Source organism: Papio anubis, chromosome 20 (assembly GCF_008728515.1).
Source record: "Papio anubis isolate 15944 chromosome 20, Panubis1.0, whole genome shotgun sequence".
Taxonomy (NCBI): Eukaryota; Metazoa; Chordata; class Mammalia; order Primates; family Cercopithecidae; genus Papio; species Papio anubis.
Genome location: NC_044995.1, coordinates 15248818 through 15274283, shown reverse-complemented (window position 1 = coordinate 15274283; position 25466 = coordinate 15248818). Strand labels below are relative to the sequence as shown.

The 25466-nt window shown below is 50.2% G+C and overlaps 2 protein-coding genes across 6 annotated transcripts in view; one reads left to right on the top strand and one right to left on the bottom strand.

Moving 5' to 3' along the window:
• The window catches only part of B9D2 (B9 domain containing 2), a 22846-nt gene extending 4632 nt beyond the window's left edge, over positions 1-18214 (bottom strand). The window contains exons 1-3 of one of the 2 annotated variants that reach the window (XM_009194567.2): positions 18128-18214; positions 5014-5599; positions 4510-4601 (exon numbers count right to left, since the gene is read on the bottom strand). In XM_009194567.2, coding sequence (XP_009192831.1) covers positions 4510-4597 — 88 coding nt within the window. In that variant the 5' untranslated portion in view covers positions 4598-4601; positions 5014-5599; positions 18128-18214. Of the gene's footprint in view, positions 1-4509; positions 4602-4842; positions 4954-5013; positions 5600-18127 lie in introns of those variants that run through there. The other variant, XM_009194565.4, reaches the window with a different exon arrangement.
• TMEM91 (transmembrane protein 91) lies at positions 17800-25466 on the top strand. 4 transcript variants are annotated; one of them, XM_009194560.4, is made up of 4 exons: positions 17800-18429; positions 19849-20087; positions 24197-24346; positions 25099-25466. In XM_009194560.4, the coding sequence occupies exons 2-4, from the start codon at positions 19878-19880 to the stop codon at positions 25255-25257; spliced, it is 519 nt and encodes a 172-aa protein (XP_009192824.1). In that variant the 5' UTR covers positions 17800-18429; positions 19849-19877; the 3' UTR covers positions 25258-25466. The 4 variants fall into 4 exon arrangements, with proteins under 4 accessions (XP_009192824.1, XP_009192827.1, XP_009192826.1 ...); XM_009194563.4 differs by having other exon boundaries at positions 18048-18429; positions 25270-25466; XM_009194562.4 differs by having other exon boundaries at positions 18048-18429; positions 25258-25466.

Genomic DNA, 25466 nt, shown 5'->3' with positions numbered 1-25466 from the left:
GCACAAGAATCGCTTGAATCTGGGAGGGAAAAGTTGCAGTGAGCCGAGATTGCACCATTGCACTCCAGCTGGTGTGACACAGTAAGATTCCATCTCAAAAAATGAACAAACAAGCCGGGTGCAGTGACTCACGCCTGTAATCCCAGCACTTTGGGAGGTTGAGGCGGGCAGATCACCTGAGGTCAGGAGTTTGAGACCAGCCTGGCCAACATGGTGAAACCCTGTCTCTACGGAAAATACAAAAATTAGGATGGGTGCGGTGGCTCACGCCTGTAATCCTAGCACTTTGGGAAGCCAGGGCAGGTGGATCACTTGAGGTCAGGGGTTCGAGACCAGCCTGGCCAAAATGGCAAAACTCCGTCTCTACTAAAAACACACATACACACACACACACACACACACACACAAATTAGCCCCAGGTATGGTGGCGCACGCCTATAATCCCAGCTACTCGGGAGGCTGAGTTAGGAGAATCGCTTGAATCCAGGAGGTGGAGGTTGCAGTGAGCTGAGATCGCACCACTGCACTCCAGCCTGGGCAACAGAGAAAGACTCTGTCTCAAAAACTAACAAACAAACAAACAAAAACCCAAGCCAAACCAAGCCAAGCAAAGAATATAAAAATTAGCCAGGTATGGTGGCTCATGCCTGTAGTCCCAGCTACTTAGGAGGCCAACGTGGGAGGATCACTTGAGCCCAGGGAGGTTGAGGCTGCAGTGAGCCATGATCATGCCACTGCACTCCAGCCTAAGCGACAGAGTAAGCCCCTGTCTCAAAAAAAAAAAAAAAAAAATCTAAGAAAGAAAGAAATTGTACCGAGTATGGCCGGGTGTGGTGGCTCATGCCTGTAATCCCAGCACTTTGGGAGGCCGAGGCAGGCAGATCATGAGCTCAAGAGATCAAGACCATCCTGGCCAACATTCTGAAACCCTGTCTCTACTAAAAAAAATAACAAAAATTAGCTGGGCATGGTGGCGCACACCTGTAGTCCTAGCTACTCAAGAGGCTGAGGCAGGAGAATCGCTTGAACTCAGGAGGCGGAGGTTGCAGTGAGCCAAGATGTTCCCATTGCACTCCAGTATGGGCAACAAGAGTGAAACTCCATCTCAAAAAAAAATAAGAAAATACACCGAGTACTTACTAAATCCCAGATGCTATGCTAAGCACTTTAGGCAATGCGTTCATTTAATCCACCCTCTAGGACTCTTAATTCCCTCCTCACTCCCCAGTTTACACTCTCCACCATGGCCCACATGGCCTGGCTCTTGCTCCCGTCCCTGAGTTCATCTCCCATCACTCTCCCCATCCCTCATCACCCTCTGGCCTCACTGTCCCACTTCTGTCTTCCCACCTCAGGGCCTTTGCACTGGCTATTCTCTCTGCCTAGAAAGCTCTGCTCCTGGATGTCCCCATCCCTAGCTTTTGTTTTCATCCTTCAGGGCCCAGCTCAAGTGCCACTTCCACAGAGGGGTTCTCCCTGACCCTCTTCTCCAAACACTAGTTCCTGTCACATCATTTCTTTTCATCCTAGCACTTACCACTGTCTGTAATCACGGTGCTGCTTTCTTTTTTTGAGGAGGAGGAGGAGACAAGATCTCCCTCTGTCACCCAGGCTGGAGTGCAGTAGCACAATCACAGCTCACTGCAATCAACCTCCCAGGATCAAGCAATCCTCCCACCTCAACCTCCCGAGTAGTTGGGACCACAGGCACACATCACTATGCTCTGCTAATTTTTGATTTCTTTGTAGAGACGGGGGTCTCACTATGTTGCCCAGGCTGGTCTCAAACTCCTGGGCTCAAGTGATCCTCCTGCTCCAGTCTCCCAAAGTGCTGGCATTACAGGGGTGAGTCACCACACCCAACTGCACTCATTTATCTGTTTCTTTTTTTTTTTTTTTTTGAGACAGAGTTTTGCTCCTGTTGCCCAAGCTGGAGTGCAATGGCACCATCTCGGCTCACTGCAACCTCCGCCTCCCAGGTTCAAGTGATTCTCCTGCCCCAGCCTCCCAAGTAGCTGGGATTACAGGCACATGCCACCATGCCCAGCTAATTATTTGTATTTTTAGTAGAAATGGGGTTTCACCATGTTAGCCAGGCTGGTCTCAAACTCCTGACCTCAGGTGATCTGCCTTTCTCAGCCTCCCAAAGTGCTGGGATTACAGGCATGAGCCACCGTGCCTGGCCTGCTTATTTATTTTCCGTCTCCCCTACCGTATGGCCCAGGAAAACAGGGACCTTGCACACTGCTGGATCTCCAAGACCACAAACCCAGCTCTTGGTATACAGAAGGTGCTCAATAAATGTTTCTTGGACAAATTAGTGATCCTAGGAGTTGGGAGCTAATATAATCCCCATTTAACAGGTAAAGAAACAGGCTCTGAAAAGGTAACTTCATGAACATTTATTGAGCACCTGCTGTGTGGCAAGCACTGTTTTCCATGCTGGTGACATAGCTGTGACTATAGCAGACCAAGGTCCCATCATGGAACTGGATTCAGACTCAGCTCTAACTGCAGAGCCCAAGCCATTCATCCAACTGCCTCAGTATTCTTGGCTGGGTCAACACCCCCAGCAACTCCCTGAAGTAATAAAAATCAGGTTAGTCATTACTCCCTTCTGGGCTGAGTGAGGGAAGCACCAGGCCCTCAGTCAGGCTGCTTAAAAGCAAGATTTCCCAACAGCCCTATGAAGAACAGATGAGGAAACTGAGGTTCTAAGGGGGGATGGCATCTGCCCAGGGTCACAGAGAAGGTGAGTGGTGGGGTGGAACCTGGAAACCAAGTCTGACTCCAGAGTCTGCCTCTCTTCCATCAACTGGAGGGTCCTGATTTCCTGGGAATCTCAACTTCTACCTCACTTACCTGTAGAATCAAAAAGGACCAGAGGCCGGGGCAGTGGCTCACACCTGTACTCCCAGCACTTTGGGAGGTCTACGTGGGCGGATCACTTAAGGCCAGGAGTTCGAGACCAGCCTGGCCAACATGATGAAACACCATCTCTACTAAAAATACAAAAATTAGCTGGGTGTGGTGGTGGACGCCTGTAATCCCAGCTACTCGGGAGGCTGAGGCAGGAGAATCACTTGAACCCAGGAGGCAGAGACTGCAGTGAGCCGAGATCGTGCCATTGCACTCCAGCCTGGCGACAGAGACTCTGTCTCAAAAAAAAAAAACGGCCAGGCGCGGTGGCTCACGCCTGTAATCCCAGCACTTTGGGAGGCCGAGACAGGTGGATTACGAGGTCAGAAGATCGAGATCATCCCGGCTAACACAGTGAAACCCTGTCTCCACTAAAAATACACAAAAAAACTAGCCGGGCGTGGTGGCGGGTGCCTGTAGTCCCAGCTACGTGGGAGGCTGAGGCAGGAGAATGGCGTGAACCTGGGAGGCGGAGCTTGAAGTGAGCCAAGATTGCGCCACTGCACTCCAGTCTGGGCAACAGAGCGAGACTCCATCTCAAAAAAAAAAAAAGGGACTAAGACTCAGGCCTGAAGACGTGATAATGCCAAATGGCCACATCTGTTTCATGGACATTTATCTGTGCCAGGCAACAACATACCCCAGGCTTTACAAACAAGACCCCATCAAAGTCTTGTATGAGCCAGGCAAACACTGAATGGGCACTTCATATTCCAGCCCTATTCCTATTCTAAGTGCTGTTGATATTTGTTTAGTACTCATGACAACTTCAACAGGTAAATATTTCTATTACTCCCATTGTACAAACAGAGAAGTCGAGGTGAAGAGAAGTGCCCAAGGTCACATAATCAGCCCAAGGGTGCATTAACAAGCAATAACTAGTTTTGAACCCAGGCAGTCTGTGCTCTTAACCTCAAACCTGTGCTGCTTCTTGGCTGCTATTAGCTTCACTTTCAGACAAGGAAACTGAGGCTCAGAGAGGTCAAGTCCAAAGGTCTCCAATTAATAGAAGGGAGAGTTAGTATTTAAATCCAGATCTGGCAGCCCATGGTCCTAACCATTACACTATACCATGACTCTACAGGGCCTCATTTGGGGAAGCATGAACAAAATTACTTTCCTGGGATGTGGTGGCTCATGTTTTTAATCCAAGCACTTTGAGAGGCTGAAGCGGATGGACTGCTTGAGCCCAGGAGTTTGAGACCAGCCTGGGCAACATAGCGAGACCCTGTCTCTATAAAAAGTTTAAAAATTAGCCACACTTGGTGGTGCGTGCCTGTAGGCCCAGCTTCTCAGGAGGCTGAGGTGGGAGGATCACTAGAGCCCAAGAGTTCGAGGCTGCAGTGAGCGATGATCACACCACCTTACTCCAGCCTGGGCGGCAGAGAGAGACCCTGTCCGTAGCCCCTGCACAAACGAAAAAACAGATGGGAGCTTGAGACTCACGTGGACAGGGTGTGGGCTAAGCCTGGAGTACAGAGAGCTGATGGAAGATGATGTTAAGGCGCTGCGTTAACAGGTCGAGGAAGGAGCATGCAGCCTCTAGGCTAGGGGTCTTGGTGTGGAAATTAACCAGGCCTGGGGGAATACCTGTGTGAATGCCCCACTTGCAGAACAGGCTACTTTCCGAGAAACCGCTGGCCCCCATGATCTGCCCGATCACGTGCACCTCAGCCATGGCCCTGGGATGAGAAAAAATATAATCACAACCCTGTGAGGTAAGTATATTATCTCCATTTGACAGGAGGGGAAACTGAGGCCCAGCAAATAAAGGGTAGTACTAGGATTCCAAGCTAGCTTCGTCACACCCCTGAGGCTGAGGTCTTGACCACAGATCCTAATTGCCAACCCATGAAAGCCTGGAAAAAATGGGGGGAACCTTGTCTGGGGAACCAGCATTTAACTTTGCGAGGTCTAAAATACCTTCTTTGAGTTCAGGTCTGCGGAAAGCCCCGCCCACGAGCGAAAAGACCCGCCTTCCGCGTCATGTCAGCCACCCCGCTTCCCTCACCCAGCAAGCTCTATAAGGCGCATGCGTTGAGTTCCGGGCCGACTTAGCCACGCCTCTAAGCGCAGCGCATGCGTTATTCCTACCTTAGCGCACTTAACGGTTAGGAGGGGCGAAAGCGGCAACGGGGTTTGTAGTTCATGGGGTTGAGTTGACTCGTTTTTTTTCTCCGCGGCCGCCTACCAGGCCTGGCTCGCGCCTTTCCCAGGACCTTCCCGGCTGCGAGAAATGGAAGCCGCGATATTCCGCGTCCGCGCTCGCCTTGGGTTCCGTGGTTGTTGCTGGAGCAACAGCAGGCTCCTCCCCTGGCTTTGTACTCGCCCTCTGCGCCACTGATTGGTGCTAGCCGTCCCCGGGAGGCGGGGTGAAACTGTGATGGACATTTTCCTCCTCTCGCTCCATTTTGGGAAAATAGCGTCTCTCAGCTACGGCAAAGGGTTCCGCCATTTTGGCCGTGGCTAGGAAGCTGCCATGTTGAGTGTGGCTGAGGAAGTTTGAGTGCAGTTTCTCCCAGATGTCCTCTTTACCAAAAAAAGCAAATCCGTAACTCCTCCGTGCTGCGTGAGGACGCCACCGAAGAGCTCTCTATGGTCCGGGATCACAAATCAGAGACTGAACTACGACCAAGGAGGAATTCCTTCCAGGACCTCGTGTACATCCCCTACCTCGTAACTGGAAAACAAAGCAAAAAAAAAATCACTCCTCATTCACAGAGAGTGGAGAAATTGGGGAGTGGGTTCTGCTTCCGTTTTCGAGTTCCCCTAGGTTTTTCAAGGACAAGGAAGGAAGTTGGACTTACCCAACTTCTACCAAGCTACTACCAAGTTCACTGTTAAACTGCTTGAGTCTGAGCAAGGAACCGTTGGGGTAGCGAAGAGAAATGAGGAACTGGGATCCCCTTATTTGCAGAAAATTCTCTTTTCTATTGATTGATTTCTCAATCAAGAAATGGAGATGTCCCTGGATGCCATCATAGATGCCATCATTTCCCACATCAAGCCAGTCATCAGGTCCCATCAAAGACTCCATAAAAGGGTCGCACTGTGTAACCCAGGCTGGAGTACGGTGGCTTGATCACAGCTCACTGCAGCCTCTGAACTCCTGGGTTCAAGGGATCCTCCTACCTCAGCCTCCCATGTAGCTGGCATCACACACATGCGCCACCATGGCTGGCTAATTCTTTTTTTTTTTTTTTAAGAGATGGAGTCCTGCTGTGTTGCTGTGTTGCCCAGCCTTGTCTTGACCTCCTGGGCTCTAGCTAGCCTCCCAGTTTGCTCTCCCATACTGCCGGGATTACAGACCTGAGCCACCCAGCCAGGCCAATAGACACGAGTATTTAAAAGCCACCCTTGGCTAGGCTCATGACTGTAATCCCAGCCCTTTGGAAGGCTGAGGCGGGAAGAGCTGTTGAGGCCAGAAGGTCGAGTATAGTGAGACCCCATCTCTACAAAAATAAAAAACAAAATAATGCATATATCAACTAGTGAAATATTCCATTGAATTGTTTAATATAAATGTTATCCTACTGAAATGTTGCCCCCTCCTTATAATTTTGGATTTTTGTTAGTTTTTTTTTTTTTTTTTTTTTTTTAGATGGAACCTCGCCTTGTCGCCCAGGCTGGAGTGCAGTGGCGCGATCTCAGCTTACTGTAACCTCTGCCTCCCGGTTCAAGCAATTTTCCTGCCTCAGCCTCCCAAGTAGCTGGGACTACAGGCACACACCACCACACCCAGCTAATTTTGTATTTTTAGTAGAGATGGGTTTTTTATGTCTTTCTGGATGCTGTGTGGGTGAGGAAGACAGCTCTAACCTTTCAGCTCTTGGGGCCTCTGGTCCCCTAGTGGTGGCACCAGCCTTGCTCTCTCTTTTCTCAAGCCCTCATTTTGTCCATCAGGAAATCTTACTGTCTCTACTTTTGAAATACACCCTAAAATCCACTTCTCACCTCTTTGTCGCCCAACACCTTCATCTGTCCAAGTTCATCTATCACCTGGACTATGACAGGGACCTTGTCTCTGGGGTCTCCTTTCCCAACCCTCCTAGTCTGCAGCCCACATGCATCTGGAACCCTGTGAACAGCTAAGTCAGGTCCCATCTGCTCAAACCCCTCTAGTGGTCCCCATTTCACTCAGGGTAAAAGCCAAAGTCTTACCATGCATGACAAGGCTCTCCACAACCTGGCTGGCACCTCCTGCCTCCATTTTGTATTTTTAGTAGAGACAGGATTTTGCCATGTTGGCCAGGCTGGTCTCAAACTCCTGACCTCAGGTGATCCACCCACCTTGGCCTCCCAAAGTGCTGAGATTACAGGCATGAGCCACTGCTCCCAGCTGGGGTCTTCATTCTGAAGGCTCCCATGTATACATGTTAAATAAGAGAAAAAAAAAATTATTGTCAACCATAAATAACGAGATTCAGAAAATATGATTGAGGCCGGATTCAGTGGTTCATGCCCGTAATCCCAGCACTTCGGGAGGCCAAGGCGTGTGGATACCCTGAGGTCAGGAGTTCGAGACCTGCATGGTCAACATATAGTGAAACCCCGTCTCTACTAAAGATATCAAAACTAGATGGGTGTGGTGGCACATGCCTGTAGTGTCAGCTACTTGGGAAGCTGAGGCAGAAGAATCACTTGAACCTGGGAGGCGGTAGTTGCAGTGAGCCGAGATCACACCACTGCACTTCGGCCTGGGTGACAGAGCAAGACTTCTACTCTCTAAAAAGAAAAAAAAGTCCGGGCGCAGTGGCTCACGCCTGTAATCCCAGCACTTTGGGAGGCAGAGGCGGGTGGATCACCTGAGGTCAGGAGTTCGAGATCAGCCTGGGCAACACGGTGAAACCCCGTCTCTACTAAAAATACAAAATTAACTGGGTGTGGTGGCACATGCCTGTAATCCCAGCTACTCGGGAGACTGAGGCAGGAGAATTGCTTGAACCTGGGAGGCGGAGGATGCAGTGAGCTGAGATTGCGCCATTGCACTCCAGCCTGGGCAACAAGAGTAAATCTCCATCTCACCAAAAACAAACAAAGAAATAAATAAAAAAGAAAAGAAAAAAAACAAGAAAAGGAAAGAAAATATGATTAACTATAGAGTTTATTCCAGGCTACAAGGCCAGTACATATGTTACAGCGATTTCGTTAGTACATCTTGCTATGCTGCAGGGAAGATTGCGTTAACATTCTGTGAGGAGGAGTACTCTTTCTTTCTTCTTTCTTTCTTTTTTCTTGAGATAAGATCTTGCTCTGTTACCCAGGCTGGAGTGCAGTGGCACAATCACAGCTCACTGCAGCCTCGAACTCCCAGGCTCAAGCCTCCCACCTAAGCCTCCCCAGTAGCTGGGACTACAGGCGTGTGCCACCATGACCAGCTAATTTCTTAATAAATTTTTCTGTAGAGACGTGGTCTCACCATGTTGCCCAGGCTTGTCTCAAACTCCTGGGCTCAGGTGATCCTCCCACCTCTGCCTCCCAAAGTGCTGGGGTTACAGATGTGAGGCCACAACGCCCGGCCTAGGAGTAATGTTCTGAGGCGATCTTATCTCTGGCACTGCTTGGTCATTCTTAATCATTTACAGGAAAAAGCAGAAGTTGTAACTGCATGCTACGTGACTCAGGCTACAGAGCAACATTCCTGTCAAGGCTCGGAATAATTTAAAGTTCCAGCAGCTTTAAGTTTGAATTATCTAACCACATTGTCGGAAGTTGGCCAGGCCTGGTGGTTCATGCCTGTCTGTAATCCCAAAACATTGAGAGGCCAAAGCAATAGGATCACTTGAGGCCAGGAGTTCCGGACCAGACTGGGCAACATATTGAGACTCCATTTCTACAAAAACATTTAAAATTAGAAAAATAAATAAATAAATAGCAGGGTGTGGTGACACATGCCTGTAGTCCCATCTACCTAGGAGGCTGACGCAGGAGGATCATTTGAGCCCAGGAGTTTGAGGCTGCAGTGAGCTGTGATCATGCCAAGGTACTTCAGCCTGGGTAACAGAGTGAAAACCTGTCACCTTTTTTTTTTTTTTTTTTGGTTTTTGGGTTTTTTTGAGAAAGAGTCTCGTTCTGTGGGTCAGAACAGAGTGCAGTGGTGGGATCTTGGCTCACAGCAACCTCTGCCTCCTGGGCTCAAGCAGTTCTTCTGCCTCAGCCTCCCAAGTAGCTGGGATTATAGGCCCATGCCACCACACCCGGCTAATTTTTGTATTTCTAGTAGAGACAGGGTTTCACCGTGTTGGCCAGGCTGGTCTTGAACTCCTGACCTCAAGTGATCCACCTGCCTCAGCCTCCCAAAGTGCTGGGATTACAGGCGTGAGCCACCATGCCCGGCCTGAAGCTGTTTTAAAATATATCTACAGAGGCCGGGCGCGGTGGCTCACGCCTGTAATCCCAGCACTTTGGGAGGCTGAGACGGGCGGATCACGAGGTCAGGAGATCGAGACCATCCTGGCTAACACGGTGAAACCCCGTCTCTACTAAAAATACAAAAAATTAGCTGGGCATGGTGGCAGGCACCTGTAGTCCCAGCTATTCAGGAGGCTGAGGCAGGAGAATGGTGAGAACCTGGGAGGCGGAGCTTGCAGTGGGCGGAGATCACGCCACTGCACTCCAGCCTGGGCGACAAAGCGAGACTCCGTCTCAAAAAAATATATATATATATATGTGTGTGTGTGTGTGTGTGTGTATGTGTATATGTGTGTGTATTTGTATGTATATACATATGTGTGTGTATATATATCCACAGATTCTTGGGCAGCCCCCTTTTAGTAGGTGGAGCCTAATTCTCTTTCACTTCAGTGTGGCTAGTTTTCGTAATTTGCCTTTAACCAATAGAATATGGGGCTGGGCACAGTGGCTCACACCTGTAATCCCAGCACTTTGTGAGGCCAAGGCGGGCAGATTGCTTGAATCCAGGAGTTTGAGAGCAGCCTGGACAACATGATGAAACCCCATCACTACAAAAAATTAGCTGGGTGTGGTGGCATGCCCCTGTAGCCCCAGCTACTCTGGTGGGGGAGGTGGGAGGATCGCTTAGGCTGAGAGTTGGAGGCTACAGTGAGCTGTGATTGTGCCACTGCACTTCAGCCTGGGCAACTAACTGTGAGACCCTGTCGCAAAAACAAAATGCTTTTAAGCCAAGTATGGCATACAGCTGGCAGTCCCAGCTACTTTGTTTTTTATTGTTGTTGTTGTTTTGAGACAGAGTTTCACTCTTGTTGCCCAGGCTGGAGTGCAATGGTGCCATCTCTCCTCACCACAACCTCTGCCTCCTGGGTTCAAGTGATTCTCCTGCCTCGGCCTCCCAAATAACTGGGATTGAAGGTGCCTGCTGCCATGCCCAGCTAATTTTTGTATTTTTAGTAGAGATAGGGTTTCACCATGTATGGCTGCGCCTGGCCATCCCGGCTAGTTTGGAGGCTGAAGCGGGAGGATGACTTGAGTGCAGGAAGTCCAGGCTGCGGTGAGTTATGATGGCACCCTGCACTCCAGCCTGGTCAACAAAGTGAGAGGGCACCTCTAAAAAAAAAAAAAAAAAACCAACAGGCTGGGCGCAGTGGCTCACGCCTGTATTCCCAGCACTTTGGGAGGCCGAGGCAGGTGGATCACTTGAGGTCAGGAGTTCGAGAGAAGCCTAGCCAACATGGTGAAACCCCGTCTCTATTAAAAATACAAAAAAAAAAAAAAATCAGCTGAGCATAGTGGTAAGCGCCTGTAGTCCCAGCTATTTGGGAGGCTGAGGCACGAGAATCACTTGAACCCAGGAGGTGGAGGTTGCAGTGAGCTGAGATTGCATCATTGCACTCCAGCCTGGGTGACAGAGTGAGACTCTGTCTCAAAAAATAAAAAAATTAAAAAATAAGCCTTTTAATTGTAAAATATACATTTACCATCTTAACTGTTTAAAACTGTATTGTTCAATAGTGTTAAGTACATTTAAATTGTTGTGCAACCAATTTCCACAACCATTTTCATCTTGCAAAATTAAAATTTTTGCAAACTAAACACATTTTTGAAACAAAACAACTCCCCTATTCCCCCCTCTTCCCCAGCTCGTGGTAATCACCATCCTATTTTCTTTCAGTTTATTTATTTCACTTTATTTATTTATTTTTTGAGACGGAGTTTCGCTTTTCTTGCCCATGCTGGAGTGCAATGGCGTGATCTTGGCTCACTGCAACCTCCGCCTCCCAGGTTCAAGCGATTCTCCTGCCTCAGCTTCCCAAGTAACTGGTATTACAGGCATGTTCCTCCACGCCCAGCTAATTTTGTATTTTTAGTAGAGACGGGGTTTCTCCATGTTGGTCAGGCTGGTCTCGAACTCTTGACCTCAGGTGATCCGCCTGCTTCAGCCTCCCTAAGTGCTGGGATTATAGGCGTGAGCCACCGTACCCTGCCTATTTATTTATTTTTAATTAATTAATTAATTAATTAATTTTGAGACAGAGTCTTGCTCTATTGTCCATCTCAGCTCACTGCAACCTCTGCCTTCCGGGTTCAAACAATTCTTCTGCTTCAGCCTCCTGAGAGCTGGGACTACAGGCGCATGCCACCTCGCCCAGCTAATTTTTATATTTTTAGTAGAGACGGGGTTTCACCATATTGGCCAGGCTGGTCTCGAACTCCTGACCTTGTGATCTACCCGCCTCGGCCTCCCAAAGTGCTGGGATTACAAACGTGAGCCACTGTGCCCGGCTGCGTATTTATTTTTTTGAGACAAAGTCTCATTCTGTTGCCCAGGCTGTAGTGTAGCGACGTGATCTCTGTTCACTGTAACCTCTGCCTCCTGGCTTCAAGCGATTCTCCTGCCTCAGCCTCGTAAGTAGCTGAGATTACAGGCATGTGTCACCACCCCTGGCTAATTTTTGTATTTTTAGTAGAGATAGGGTTTCACCATGTTGGCCAGGCTGTACTCGAACTCCTGACCTCAGGTGATCGGCCTGCCTTGGCCTCCCAAAGTGCTGGATTACAGGCATGAGCCAACGTGCCCAGCCTGTTTTTTATTGCTTTTTTTTTTTTTTTTTTTTTTTTTTGAGGCGGAGTCTTGCTCTGTCGCCCAGGCTGGAGTGCAGTGGCCGGATCTCGGCTCACTGCAAGCTCCGCCTCCCGGGTTCACGCCATTCTCCTGCCTCAGCCTCCCGAGTAGCTGGGACTACAGGCGCCCGCCACCTCGCCCGGCTAGTTTTTTGTATTTTTTAGTAGAGACGGGGTTTCACTGTGTTAGCCAGGATGGTCTCGATCTCCTGACCTCGTGATCCGCCCGTCTCGGCCTCCCAAAGTGCTGGGATTACAGGCTTGAGCCACCGCGCCCGGCCTTATTGCTTTTTTAAGACAGGGTCTCTCTGTGTCACCCAGGCTAGAGTGCTGTGGTGAGATCTCAGCTCACCACAACCTCTGCCTCCCGGGTTCAAACAATTCTTGTGCCTCAGCCTCCCGAGTAGCTGGGATTACAGGCATGCACCACCATGCCCGGCTGACTTTTGTATTTTTAGTAGAGACAGAGTTTTGCCATGTTGGCCAGGCTGATTTCGAACTCCTGACCTCAGGTGATCTGCCCACCTTGGCTTCCCAAAGTACTGGGATTACAGGTGTGAACCACCGCGCCTAGCCCACTATCCTATTTTCTTTCTTTCTTTTTCTTTTTCTTTCTTTCTTCCTTCCTTCCTTCTCTTCCTTCCTTCCTTCCTTCCTTCCTTCCTTCCTTCCTTCCTTCCTTCCTTCCTTCCTTCCTTCCTTCCTTCCTTCCTCCCTCCCTCCCTCCCTCCCTTCCTTCTCTCTTTCTTTCTTTTCTCTTTTCTCTCTTCTTTTTTCTTTCATTTTTTGAGACGGATTCTTGCTCTGTCTCCAGGCTGGAGTGCAGTGGCACAATCTCGGCTCACTGCAAGCTCCACCTCCAGGGTTTCAGCAATTCTCCTGCCTCAGCCTCCCAAGTAGCTGGGACTACAGGCACGCACCACCACGCCCGGCTAATTTTTGTATTTTTAGTAGAGACGGGGTTTCACCCTGTTGGCCAGGATGGTCTCGATCTCTTGCCCTTGTTATCGGCTCGCCTCGGCCTCCCCAAGTGCTGAGATTACACGTGTGAGCCACCGCACCCAGCCACTATCCTATTCTCTATCTCTGTGAATGTGACTACTCTAAGTACGTCATGTAAGTGGAATCCTACGGTATTTGTCTTACGACAGGATTATTTCACTTAGTATAGTGTCCTCAAGGGTCATCCAGGTCGTAGCATACAACAGGATTTTTTTCCTCCCTGACCCCCCTTTTTTTGACTTGGAGTCTTGCTCTGTCACTCAGACTGTAGTGGAGTGGCCATCATAGCCACTCCTGGACTCAAGTGATCCTCCCACCTCAGCCTCCCAAGTAGCTAGGACTACAGGTGTGTGCCACCATGCTCGACTAATTTTTTTTTTTAAGTTTTGGAGAGACAGGGCGGGCTCAGTGGCTCCCACCTATAATCACAGCACTTTGGCAGGCTGAGGCAGTAGGGGTCGGAGGAGGGGATCACTTGAGGCTAGGAGTTCGAGACCAGCCTGGGCAACATGGTGAAAACCTGTCTCTACTAAAAATACAAATATTAGTCGGGTGTGGTTGTGCGTGCCTGCAATCCCAGCTACTCGGAGGCTGAGGGAGGAGAATCACTTGAACCTGGGAGAATTTGTAGTGAGCTGACATCGTGCCACTGCACTCCAGTCTGGGCGACAGAGTGAGACTTCCTTTCAAAAAAAAAAAAAAGTTTTGGAGAGATGGGGATCGATCTTACTTTGTTGCCCAGGCTTGTCTGGAAATCCTAGGCTCAGGCAATCCTCCTGCTTCGGCCTCTCAAAGTGCTGGGATTACAGGCACGAGCCACTGTACCTGGCAAGCACTTTATTTTATTGTTATTATTATTATTACTTTGTTTTTTCATAACATTGATGTTTTGAAGGTTATAGGCCACCTCCTTCGTAGAGTGTCCCTCATTTTGGCTTTGTCTCATGTTTCTTATTATTAGATTTAAGTTATGCATTTTGGCAGGAAAACCAAAGAAATGATATGTGTCTCCCTCTTTGCTTCACGTCAGAGGCAACTAAGGTCAATTTGTCCTGTTAATGGTGATATTAACTTGTATCATCTGGTTAACGTGATGTTTGCCAATTTTCTCCATGAATACTTTTTTTTGTTATAATAAGTAATCTAGGGGAAGATACTTTGAGACTAAATAAATATCCTGTTCTTTATCAAATCAAATTAATAGTTTCAGTCTCTGTTGACAATCCTTGCTGGAATCTCATGATTTTTTGTTTGTCTTTTTAGTTTTGAGACTGGGTTTCACTTTGTTGCCCAGGCTGGAGTGCAGTGGCACAATCATGGCTCACTGCAGCCTCTACCTCCTGGGCTCAACCAATCCTCCTATCTCAGTTTCCCGAGTAGCTTGGACCACAGGCATGCATCACCACACCCAGCTGATTTTATTTTTTGTAGAGACAAAATCTCACTTTGTTGCGCTGGCTGGTCTTGAACTTTTGGGCTCAAGTAATCCTCCCACCTTGGCCTCCCAAAGTGCTGTGATTACAGGCTTGAGCCACTGTGCCCAGCTGGAATCTCATGTTTAATATTCCAGACCCATGGCAAACACTAAGAGGTGTAGCCTCTTAGACTGTACGAGGCTAACAGCAGCCAGAGAGCTCTAACTGGAAGTGAATTAATCTCCAGGATGGTCTAGAGGGATAAGAGGACCCAAAGCTCAATGATTTGGTGAAAAACTGAGGCTGGAGGCTGGTGGTAATTCATGCCCCCATCCCATACATATGTAATAAAGGCCCACTTTCTGCCAGGTACTGTTTTAGGCCCTGAGGCACAGTAGTGAAAAAAACAAGATCAAATCTCAGCCCTTGTTGTGTCGACACTGATGTGGCAGGATTCAAACTACAAACAAGAAAAATATGTGGTATGTTTCTTTTCTTTTTTTTTTTTTTTTTTTTTTTTTGAGACAGAGTCTCGCTCTGTCCCTAGCCTGGAGTGCAGTGGCATGATCTTGGCTCACTGCAACCTCTGCCTCCCGGGTTCAAGTGATTCTCCTGCCTCAGCCTCCTGAGTGGCTGGGATTACAGGTGCGCACCACCATGCCTGGCTAATTTTTGTATTTTTAGTGGAAAGAGGGTTTCACCATGTTGGTCAGGGTGGTCTTGAACTCCTGACCTTATGATCTGCCCACTTTGGCCTCTCAAAGTGCTGGGATTATAGGCATGAGCCACCATGCCTGGCCGGTATGTTTCTTTCTTTCTTTCTTTTTTTTTAAATCGTTTTTGGTCAGGCGCGCTGGCTCATGCCTACAATCTCAGCGCTTTGGGAGGCCAAGGCGGGCAGATCACTTGAGGTCAGGAGTTCAAGACCAGCCTGGGCAACATGGTGAAACCCCATCTCTACTAGAAGTACAAAAATTAGCCGGGCATGGTGGCGAGTGCCTATAATCCCAGCTACTTGGGAGGCTGAGGTGGGAGAATGGCTTGAACCCAGGAGGCAGAGGTTGCAGTGACCTGAGATCATGCCACTGCACTCCAGCCTCGGTGACTGGGGTTTTGCTATGTTGCCCAGGCTGGTTTCGAACTCCTAGGCTCAAGCAGTCTTCCCTCCTCGGCCTCCCAAAGGGCTGGGATTACAGGCGTGGGCCACCACACCCGGCCTATAGTATACTTCATAGAAATATGAAAAGAATGAGAGCAAGGTTGAGATGGACAGTAACAGGGCATCCCTCCTGGGTGAAACAATCCTGCCCCCTCACGCTCTTGTCTACCCTCCCTGCTTCTGTCATCTGCCAGAAACTGGCTGAGCCAAGTGCACTTGCAGACACCATCTGTTCTCCCCGGGAGTGGGGCCAGTGCCAGCGCCAGCATCTGGACTCTTGGCACGGAGCCCTGGAGCCCTGGAGCGAGGGAACTCCGGCCCCACAAAGGCCAGGGAATCCTCCAGTCTGGTGAGACGGAGGGCTTCTGGGAAGGGAGGCCTATACAAGGCTCCATGAAGGAGGTGGAAGCTTGCAAGACAGGGAGAGTCTTGTAATCAGTCCGATGGAGATGGATGTAAATAATAATATTAATAAACACCATCAAATATGTTCAGAGTGCTTTCTTTGCCCGGCTTTGGATAAATGTTGGATATTTGTTCATTTTTTATTTTTCTATTTCCTAGGCAGCACCTGAACCAAAATAGGTTCAGAGAGGCTCCCAATGTTGGACATTTGTTGTTACAGCAACTCTAAGTACATAGAGTATCACATAAGAGGCAAGGAGCATTATCCCCATTTTGCAGGTGAAGAAATCAGGGGTCAGAGAGGTAAAGGCACTGTCTAGAGGCCACACGCTCAGTGCCTTAAAGAGCCTGGAAAGGGGCCGGGAGCGATGGTTCACGCCTGCAATCCCAGCACTTTGGGAGGCTGAGGCTGGTGGGTTACCTGAGGTCGGGAGTTCGAGACCAGCCTGACCAACATGGAGAAATCCTGTCTCTATTAAAAATACAAAATTAGCCAGGCGTGGTGGCACATGCCTGTAATCCTAACTACTCGCAAGGCTGAGGCAGGAGAATCGCTTGAACCTGGGAGACGGAGGTTGAGGTGAGCAGACATCACGCCGTTGCACTCCAGCCTGGGCAACAAGAGCAAAACTCTGTCTCAAAAAAACAACAAACAAAAAAAAAGAGCCTGGAAAGGAAACGAGGTCTATGTGGGTCCAAATGTTGACTCATGAACATCACTGTACCACTTGACAATCGAAGCATCACCCCCTACTGGACCCCACTCCTCAGCCTTCTTTCCCTAGAAACTCCCACCCCACCTGTCTCTGCTTCCTCCTCACCCATTGGCTTAGCAAGGGCCACAGGAACACAGCCCTGGGTTACAGTCTGCTGGGCTTGGTACCAGCTGTTTACTGTGGCCAAGTGAGCATACAGGTGAGTCTTTTTCTCTTTTTTTTGAGACGGAGTCTCGCTGTCTCCCAGGCTGGAGTGCAGTGGCGCGATCTCGGCTCACTTCTAGTTCCCTCTCCTGCGTTCATGTCATTCTCCTGCCTCAGCCTCCAGAGTAGCTGGGACTACAGGCGCCCGCCACCACGCCCGGCTAATTTTTTGTATTTTTAGTAGACACAGGGTTTCACCGTGTTAGCCAGGATGGACTCGGTCTTCTGACCTCGTGATCCACCCGCCTTGGCCTCCCAGAGTGCTGGGATTACAGGCATGAGCCACTGGCCTGGCCCGTGAGCCTGTTTCTTTATCTGCAAAACAGGGATGAAAAACAAGCCAACACCCCCCCGCCCCCCGCCCCCCCCCCCCCCCCCCCCCCCGCCGGGCAAAAAAAAACACACCAAAACAAAATAGGCCAGGCGCGGTGACTCACACCTGTAATCCCACCGCTTTGGGAGGCTGAGGCTACAGTGAGCAATGATCGTGCCACTGCATTCCTGGGCAACAGAGCAGGACCCCGTCTTTTAAAAAATAAAAGAAACCTGGCCAGGCGCAGCGGCTCATGCCTGTAATCCCAGCACTTTGGGAGGCTGAGGCGGGCGGATCACCTGAGGTCAGGAGTTCGAGACCAATCTGGCCAACATGGCGAAATCTCATCTCTACTAAAAATACAAAAATTAGCTGGGCGTGGTGGCTTGCCCCTGTACTCCCAGCTACTCGGGAGGCTGAGGCAGGAGAATCCCTTGAACCCAGGAAGCCGAGGTTGCGGTGAGCCGAGATCATGCCACTGCACTCCAGCCTGGGCGACAGAGCAAGACTCCGTCTCAAAAACAAAACAAAACAAACAAGCAAAAACCCCAAACTAAAATAGCAGCGACAACAACAACAACAACAACAAAACGCGGAGCTACTGAGAGGAGGAATGAATGCGATGATGAATGTAAAGCGTTTCACACAGGGCTTGGGTACAGTCTGCTTTCAATGAACCAATGATATGCCCTTAGGCAATTTACCTAACCTCGGCTTGCAGTTTACTCCCGCGTGAAACGGACAATAAACAATTATGCCTCTTAGGGTTTTGCTGAGGAATACATGTGTATGTAAGTTTATTTGCAAAGCACTTAGAACAGGGCGCACTGTCCTTGTTGCTGTTATTATTATTGGCTATTATTGCGCAAAGGGGAAGGGAGGCGGGGCCAAGCCAGGAAGGCCCTGGAGAATCAGGGGTGCCCTCTACTCCGGCAGAGCTTGGGCCTGGACTCACGAGGAAGGGGCTACCGTTCTCCGAGGATTCCCGCCTGCTCCCAGACCCCTGGGAGTCGTAGAAACCCGCTCCTGGACGCTGAAGTCGGCTTTCAGGGTCCCCTCGCCGGACGCTGCGGAGGGACAGAGCCTGGGAGGCCGTCGCCCCGCCCCGTCCCCGCCCCCGCACGCAGCGGGCCCGGGGCGCCGAGACCCGCTAAGAGCAAAGCGCCAGGTCCCCGCGCCCCTCGGACCCTCGGTGGCAGGGTCTGGGCGGGTGACATTGCGGGGGTTCAGGAGGCCCCCGGCCTGTGATCGTGAGCGGTGAGCGAGGGGCGTAGGTGGGTGGGGGTCACAGCCCCTCCCCTGGGTCCTGGCGTTGGGGATGAGAGGGCAAAGCTTTGGCGAGGAAATCGGCTCAGTCAAGGTTTGGAATGAGCGGGCAGGAGGCTTGGGGACCTCCCAGGGGGATCGTAGGACAAGAAGAATATTCTTTCTGGTTGTGTTGCGTGCGTACGTGTGTGTGTGCTGGGGTTGAGGGTGTTTGTGGGGCGAGGTGTGCCAAGGATTCTGGAGAGCTGGTGCGTGTGTGGGAGTTGTGTGGAGTCATGGGTGTGTGGGTGGAGTAGGGCAGGGGTGCCTGGGCCTGATGAGTGAGGCAGGCATGCAAGAGGTCATGAGAATAGGGGAAAGGGCCAGGGTGCGTGTGTGTGCACAGGTGTCTGTGGTTTGTGATGCAGTGGGGAGTAGGGTTGTGCATGGAGTCAATTGGGATAAATGTGTAAGGAGGTTGGGGGCCTGAAAGGGATGCTGACGTTTGGGGCAAATATGCAAGGAGTCCTTTGGGAGATGAATGTGTGGAGGTGGAGGCTGGGCTTGCCTAGATGGGGCTGTGTGGCAGGGGACTTCGGGGGGCAGGTCTCGGGGACAGAGGAGGGGGAATGTAGACTAGAGTGAAGTTCCAGGCAGCACTGGGGGTAGGGGATGGGTGTGTGTGTGACTGGGAGGGGTGCGTGGACCTGGATAGGTGGCCACAGGGTATGAACCTGGGATGGGTGTTGGGGGTGTTCATGGGGCAGGTAAGTGTGTAAGGCATGGTTCAACAGGTGCAACTTACTGGGATAAGTGTGATGGGTATGTGACTTTTGCCTGAGAGAAATGCCCAGAATTTGGTTGGGTGCAGTGGCTATGCCTGTAATCCCAGCACTTTGGGAGGCCGAGGCTGGTGGATCCCCTAAGGTCAGGAGTTCGAGACCAGCCTGTCCAACACAGTGAAACCCTGTCTCTACTAAAAATAATAATAATTTTTAAAAAATTAGGCAGGCATGGTGGTGGGTGCCTGTAATCCTAGCTACCTGGGAGGCTGAGGCAGGAGAATGGCTTGAACCCGTGAGGCAGAGGCTGCAGTGAGCTGAGATCGCACCACTGCACTCTAGCGGATCTGCAGTGGTGGATCTGCCTGGGCAACAGATCAAGACTTTGTCTCAAAAAAAAAAAAAAAAGAAAAAGAAAAAAAGAAAAGAAAAGAAGAGAGAGAAATGCCCAAAATTGAATGTCCTAAGTTCTCTTTGTAACCTGAGGCCAATCTTTTTTTCTCTCTGGGCCTCAGTTTCCCTATCTGTAAAATGGGTCTGAGGACCACTGCACTCACTGGTCTCTGCCTGCGTCTCTCTAAAGCAAGGGGTCAGAAGTTGAGTGAAGTGAGACTTTTACAACTTGTCTTTTTCTTCCCCCTACCCCTAGGAAACCCCTCTTGGAGTTTTCCCAAAGCCATGGACAGTCCTAGTCTTCGTGAGCTTCAACAGCCTCTGCTGGAGAGCACAGAATGTGAGACCCCTGCCCAGAAGCCTGGCAGGCATGAGCTGGGGTCCGCCTTAAGAGAGATAGCCTTTGCCGAGTCCCTGAGGGGTCTGCAGTTCCTGTCACCGCCTCTTCCCTCTGTCAGCGCTGGCCTGGGGGAACCAAGGCCCCCTGATGTTGAGGTAGGAACAGCAGACCTTAGTGGAAGGCATGGGAGGGGGCTGGAGTGAGCCCCACTACGGCCAGCATCTGGCAGGCTGACAGCTGTGCCGATCTGCCTTAGGCCTGGAGTCTCACTTCCCAGCTGTGCGTGGGCTTCTGAGATTTCCAGTTACGGTTCTTCTTGTTTTATGTCTCTCCTGGTTTCTTTACCTTTTTCTCTCCAGATTTGTCTCTCATCTTTGTTGCCTGGCTTTTGGCTTTGTCTTCCCTCTGATCTCTGACTCTGCTGTTTGGTGTCTTCACAGTGCATGCATCTCTGGCTTTTGTCCACCCTGCTCTTTTTTCTGTGTGTGTGTGCGTGTGTGAGGGTCTCGCTCTGCTGCCCAGGCTGGAGTGCAGTGGAGCGATCATAGTTTACTGCCACCTTGACCTCCTGGGCTCAAGCAATCCTCCCACCTCAGCCTCCTGAGTAGCTGGGACCACAGGCATGTGCCACCATGCCTGGCTAATTTTTTGGTATTTTTTGTAGAGAAGAGATTTTGCCATGTTGCCCAGGCTGGTCTCAAACTCCTGCCCAGCCTTCCCTTTTTTTTTTTTTTTTAAGTTAATGTCACTTTTTATAATTTCTCATTCCAGGCCAGGCACAATGGTTCACACTGGTAATCCCAGCACTTTGGGAAGGCGAGGCAGGAGGACTGCTTGGGCCCAGGAGTTCTAGACTAGCCTGGGCAACATAGCGAGACTCCATCTTTATTTTTATTTAATTTTTCATTTTGTCCTCTGAAAATTAGCAAGACCCCATTAAAAAAAAAAAAATTAACCAGGTGTGGGGGCGTGTTCCTGTAGTCTCAGCTACTCGGGAGGCTGAGGTGGGAGGATCACTTGAGCCCAGGAGGTAGAGGCTGCAATGAGCTATGACCATACCACCTTACTCCAGCCTGGGCAACAGAGCGAGACAGACAGAAAGAAAGAAAGAGAAAGAGGGAGAGAGAGAAAGAGAAAGGGAGGGAGGGAGGGAGGAAGGAGAGAAAGAAGAGAGAGAAAGAGAGAAGGAAGGAAGAAGGAATGAAGGAAAGAAGGAAAGGAAAGAGGGAAAGGAAGGAAGGAAAGAAAGGAAAGGAAGGAAGGAAAGAAAAAGAAAGAAGGAAAGGAAGGAAGGAAAGAAGGAAAGAAAGAAGGAAAGGAAGGAAGGAAGGAAAGAAAGAAGGAAAGAAGGGAAGGAAGGAAGGAGAGAGAAGGAAGAGAAGCAAGGCAGGCAGGCAGGCAACAATCACGATGAACTCTTATGGTTTCTGTTGGTCAGGAATTTGGGACTCAGTTGCATGGTTCTGCCTCTGGGTCTTTCATGAGGTTGCATTCAGCTGGTGGGTGGAACTAGAACAGTCAGGAGCTGGCTGAGTACTTTTCTCTTTCTTCATGGTGTCTTAGGGCTTCCTTTTTTTTTGAGATGGAGTTTTGCCCTTGTTGCCCAGGTTGGAGTGCAATAGTGCAATCTCAGCTCACTGCAACCTCCGCCTCCTGGGTTCAAGCGAATTCCCCTGCCTCAGCCTCCCGAGTAGCTGGGATTACAGGCTTGTGTCACCATGCCCAGCTAATTTTGTATTTTTAGTAGAGACAGGGTTTCACTGTGTTGCTCAGGTTGGTCTCAAACTCCTAACCTCAGGTGATCCATCCACCTCAGCCTCCCAAAGTGCCGGATTACAGGCGTGAGCCACTGTGCCCAGCTGAGTCTTAGAGCTTCCATATGTGGTCCCTCCATATAAGCTGCTTTGGGATTCCTTACAGCATAACAGCTTCAGGGCAGTCAGGCTGCTTATGTACCTCCAGCCTGCAGCATGAATGTTGCAGCAAAGCAGAAGCTGCCTCACCTTTTCTGATTTCGCTTTGGAAGTCACGTAACATGACTTCCACCACATTCTATTAATTACAAGTGAGTCATGAGTCTGCTCAAATTCAAGGGGAGGGGACACAGAACTCATCCCTTGATGGGAGGGATATCAAAGTCACATGGTAATAAAAGCATGTGGGACCAGGCGCTGTGGCTCATGCCTGTAATCCCAACACTTTGGGAGGCCAAGACAAATGAACGGCTTGAGGTCAGGAGTTCAAGACCAGCCTGACCAATGTAGTGAAAGCCCATCTCTACTAAAAATACAAAAATTAGGCTGGACTCGGTGGCTCACGCCTGTAATCCCAGCACTTTGAGAGGCTGAGGCGGGCGGATCACGAGGTCAGGAGTTCAAGACCAGCCTGGCCAACACGGTGAAACCCAGTCTCTACTAAATAAAAAAATACAAAAATTAGCCAGGTGTGGTGGTGCACACCTGTAATCCCAGCTACTCAGGAGGCTGAGGCAGGAGAATCACTTGAACCTGGGAGGTGGAGGCTGTAGTGAGCAGAGATCAAGCCACTGCACTCCAGCCTGGGCAAGAGCGAGACTCCCGTCTCAAAAAAAAAAAAAAAAAAAAAAAAGGTTTAAAAATCTCGACTCTACATTAGTTTCCAGCAGGCAGGTTTGCCCTAATCATTTAGGCCATTGGAGCATTTTATAATCTCAATCTTTTATTTATTTATTAGAGACAGGGTCTTGCTCCATTGCTCAGGCTGGAGGGCAGACATGTGATCATAGCTCACTGGAGTCTCAAACTTCTGGGCTCAAGCCATCCTCCTGCCTCAGCTTCCCAAGTAGCTGAGACTGTAGGCACAAGACACCATGCCTAGCTAATTTTTTTTTTTTTTTTTTTTGAGATGGAGTCTCACTCTGTCGCCCAGGCTGGAGTGCAGTAGCGCAATCTCGGCTCTCTGCAAGCTCTGCCTGCCGGGTTCATGCCATTCTTCTGCTTCAGCCTCCCGAGTAGCTGGGACTACTGGTGCGTGCCACCACACCCAGCTAATTTTGATTTTGTGTTTTTAGTAGAGGTGGGGTTTCACTGTGTTAGCCAGGATGGTCTCCATCTCCTGACCTCACGATCTGCCATCCTTGGCCTCACAAAGTGCTGGGATTACAAGCGTGAGCCACTGCACCCGGCCCATGCCTAGCTAATTTTAAAATTTTTTTGTAGAGATGGGGTCTTGCTATATTGCCCAGGCTGGTCTCAAACTTCTGGCTTCAAATGGTCCTCCCGCCTTGGCCTCCCTAAGTGTTGGGATGACCGGTGTGAGCCACTGTGCCCGGCCAATAATCTCCATGTTTTTGCAGTTTCCTTGTTTCAGTGGCGTTTGTCCCCGTTCAGGGGCTTTTCTTTTTGAGACAGAGTCTTGCTCTGTCGCCCATGCTGGAGTGCTGTGGCTCCATCTCAGCTCACTGCAACCTCTACCTCCTGGGTTCCAGTGATTCTCCTGCCTCAGCCTCCTGAGTAGCTGGGATTACAGGGGCACCCCACCATGCCCAGCTAATTTTTTTATTTTTAGTAGAGACGAGGTTTCACCATGTTGGCCAGGCTGGTCTCCAACTCCCGACCTCAGGTGATCCACGCACCTTGGTCTCCCAAAGTGCTGGGATTGTAGGCATGAGCCACTGCGCCCGGTCATTCAGGGGCTTTTCACTCAGACATTATAAACAACTGTAGCATCCATGATTGGATCCGTGAACCCCTTGAAAATGAACTGAAAACTCTGGGTGTGGTTGGGGCTCTTCTCTGGAGACCTGGTCCATAGCTTCCCTTCAAAGGGCTCCAGGATACAAATGTCAAAAGTCCATCTCTGGTGTGGTGGCTCATGCCTGTAATCCCAGCACTCTGGGAGGCTGAGATGGGTGGAGCACCTGAGGTCAGGAGTTCAAGACCATCCTGGCCAACATGGTGAAACACCGTCTCTACTGAAAATACAAAATTAGCCAGGTATGATGGCGCGTGTCTGTAATCCCAGCTACTCTGGAAGCTGAGGCAGGAGAATCATTTGGATCTGGGAGGCAGTGAGCTGAGACTGTGCCATTGTACTCCAGCCTGGGTGACAGAGCGAAACTCTGTCTCAAACAAACACCAAAAGCCCATCTCTGAACATTTTTTTCTTTTTGTATCTCTGGGGAAGCCCTGGGGGCAGGTATTGGCCTTTGAGGGCTATGGACAGCAGAGCAATGGGGCAGGAAAGGTGGCTGGAGATGCCTACCTGGGCACTTTCCTGCCTGTAGGACATGTCATCCAGTGACAGTGACTCGGACTGGGATGGCAGCAGCCGTCTTTCACCATTTCTACCCCACGACCACCTCGGCTTGGCTGTCTTCTCCATGCTGTGTTGTTTCTGGCCTGTGGGAATCGCTGCCTTCTGTCTAGCCCAGAAGGTCAGTCTGTGTGTGGGACTCGGAGGGGACTGGGCATAAAAGAGAAAAATGCCCCACACAAACAAAAAGCCATATACCTGAGGCGGGAAGGTGGAGGGCAGCCCAGAGTGTTAGTTAAGAACCTGAACTCAAATCCTGAGTCTGCCACTCTCTGCAATATATATATATTTTGAGTCTCACTTTGTTGCCCAGGCTGGAGTGCAGTGGTGCAATCTCGGCTCACTGCAACCTCCGCCTCCTGGGTTCAAGTGATTCTCTTGCCTCAGCCTCCTGAATAGCTGGGATTACAGACACGCGCCACCATGCCCGGCTAATTTTTGAATTTTTAGTAGAGACGGGGTTTCACCATGTTGGCCATGCTGGTCTCGAACTCCTGACCTCAAGTGATCCTCCTACCTTGGCCTCCCGAAGTGCTGGGATTACGGGCGTGAGCCACGGTGCCCAGATCTCTGCAAGATTTTGGGCAAGTCACTTAACTTCCCTGTGCCTCACTTTCCTCATCTGTAAAGTGGGAATAATTGCTACCTCTGGGCCAATGTGAGAATCAAATGAGTTAGAACAGTGGCATATACCATTTTAATGTTTTTATTAATCACTTAGCATCCCCAGTGCCTGACCTATAGTAGGTGCTACATATCTGCTTTTGGAATACATGCATGAATTAATGAATGGGTATGTTGGGTGGGGGAGACCAGGGGAAGGGTCTGGGACTGAGGGGATGCCTGGGTCACTGCTGCCCACTGCCTCTACAGACCAACAAGGCTTGGGCCAAGGGGGACATCCAGGGGGCAGGGGCCGCCTCCCGCCGTGCCTTCCTGCTGGGGGTCCTCGCCGTCGGGCTGGGCGTGTGCACGTATGCGGCTGCCCTGGTGACCCTGGCCGCCTACCTTGCCTCCCGAGACCCGCCCTAGTTGCCCCTACAGCCCTCACTGTGAACCCTGAGGCCGGCAGCCCAGCAAATCTGTGGGCAGAGAGTGGAGACTCTTGGTGGATGAGGCTGCGGCGGCGGCAGGAGCATCTAGAAACGGGAGCGAGCTGGACTGGAACCCCTCCCCTTCCTGGCCACCGCTCATCGGGCGGCAGCAACGTGAGATTAAACACCAGACACTCTTGCAGCAAA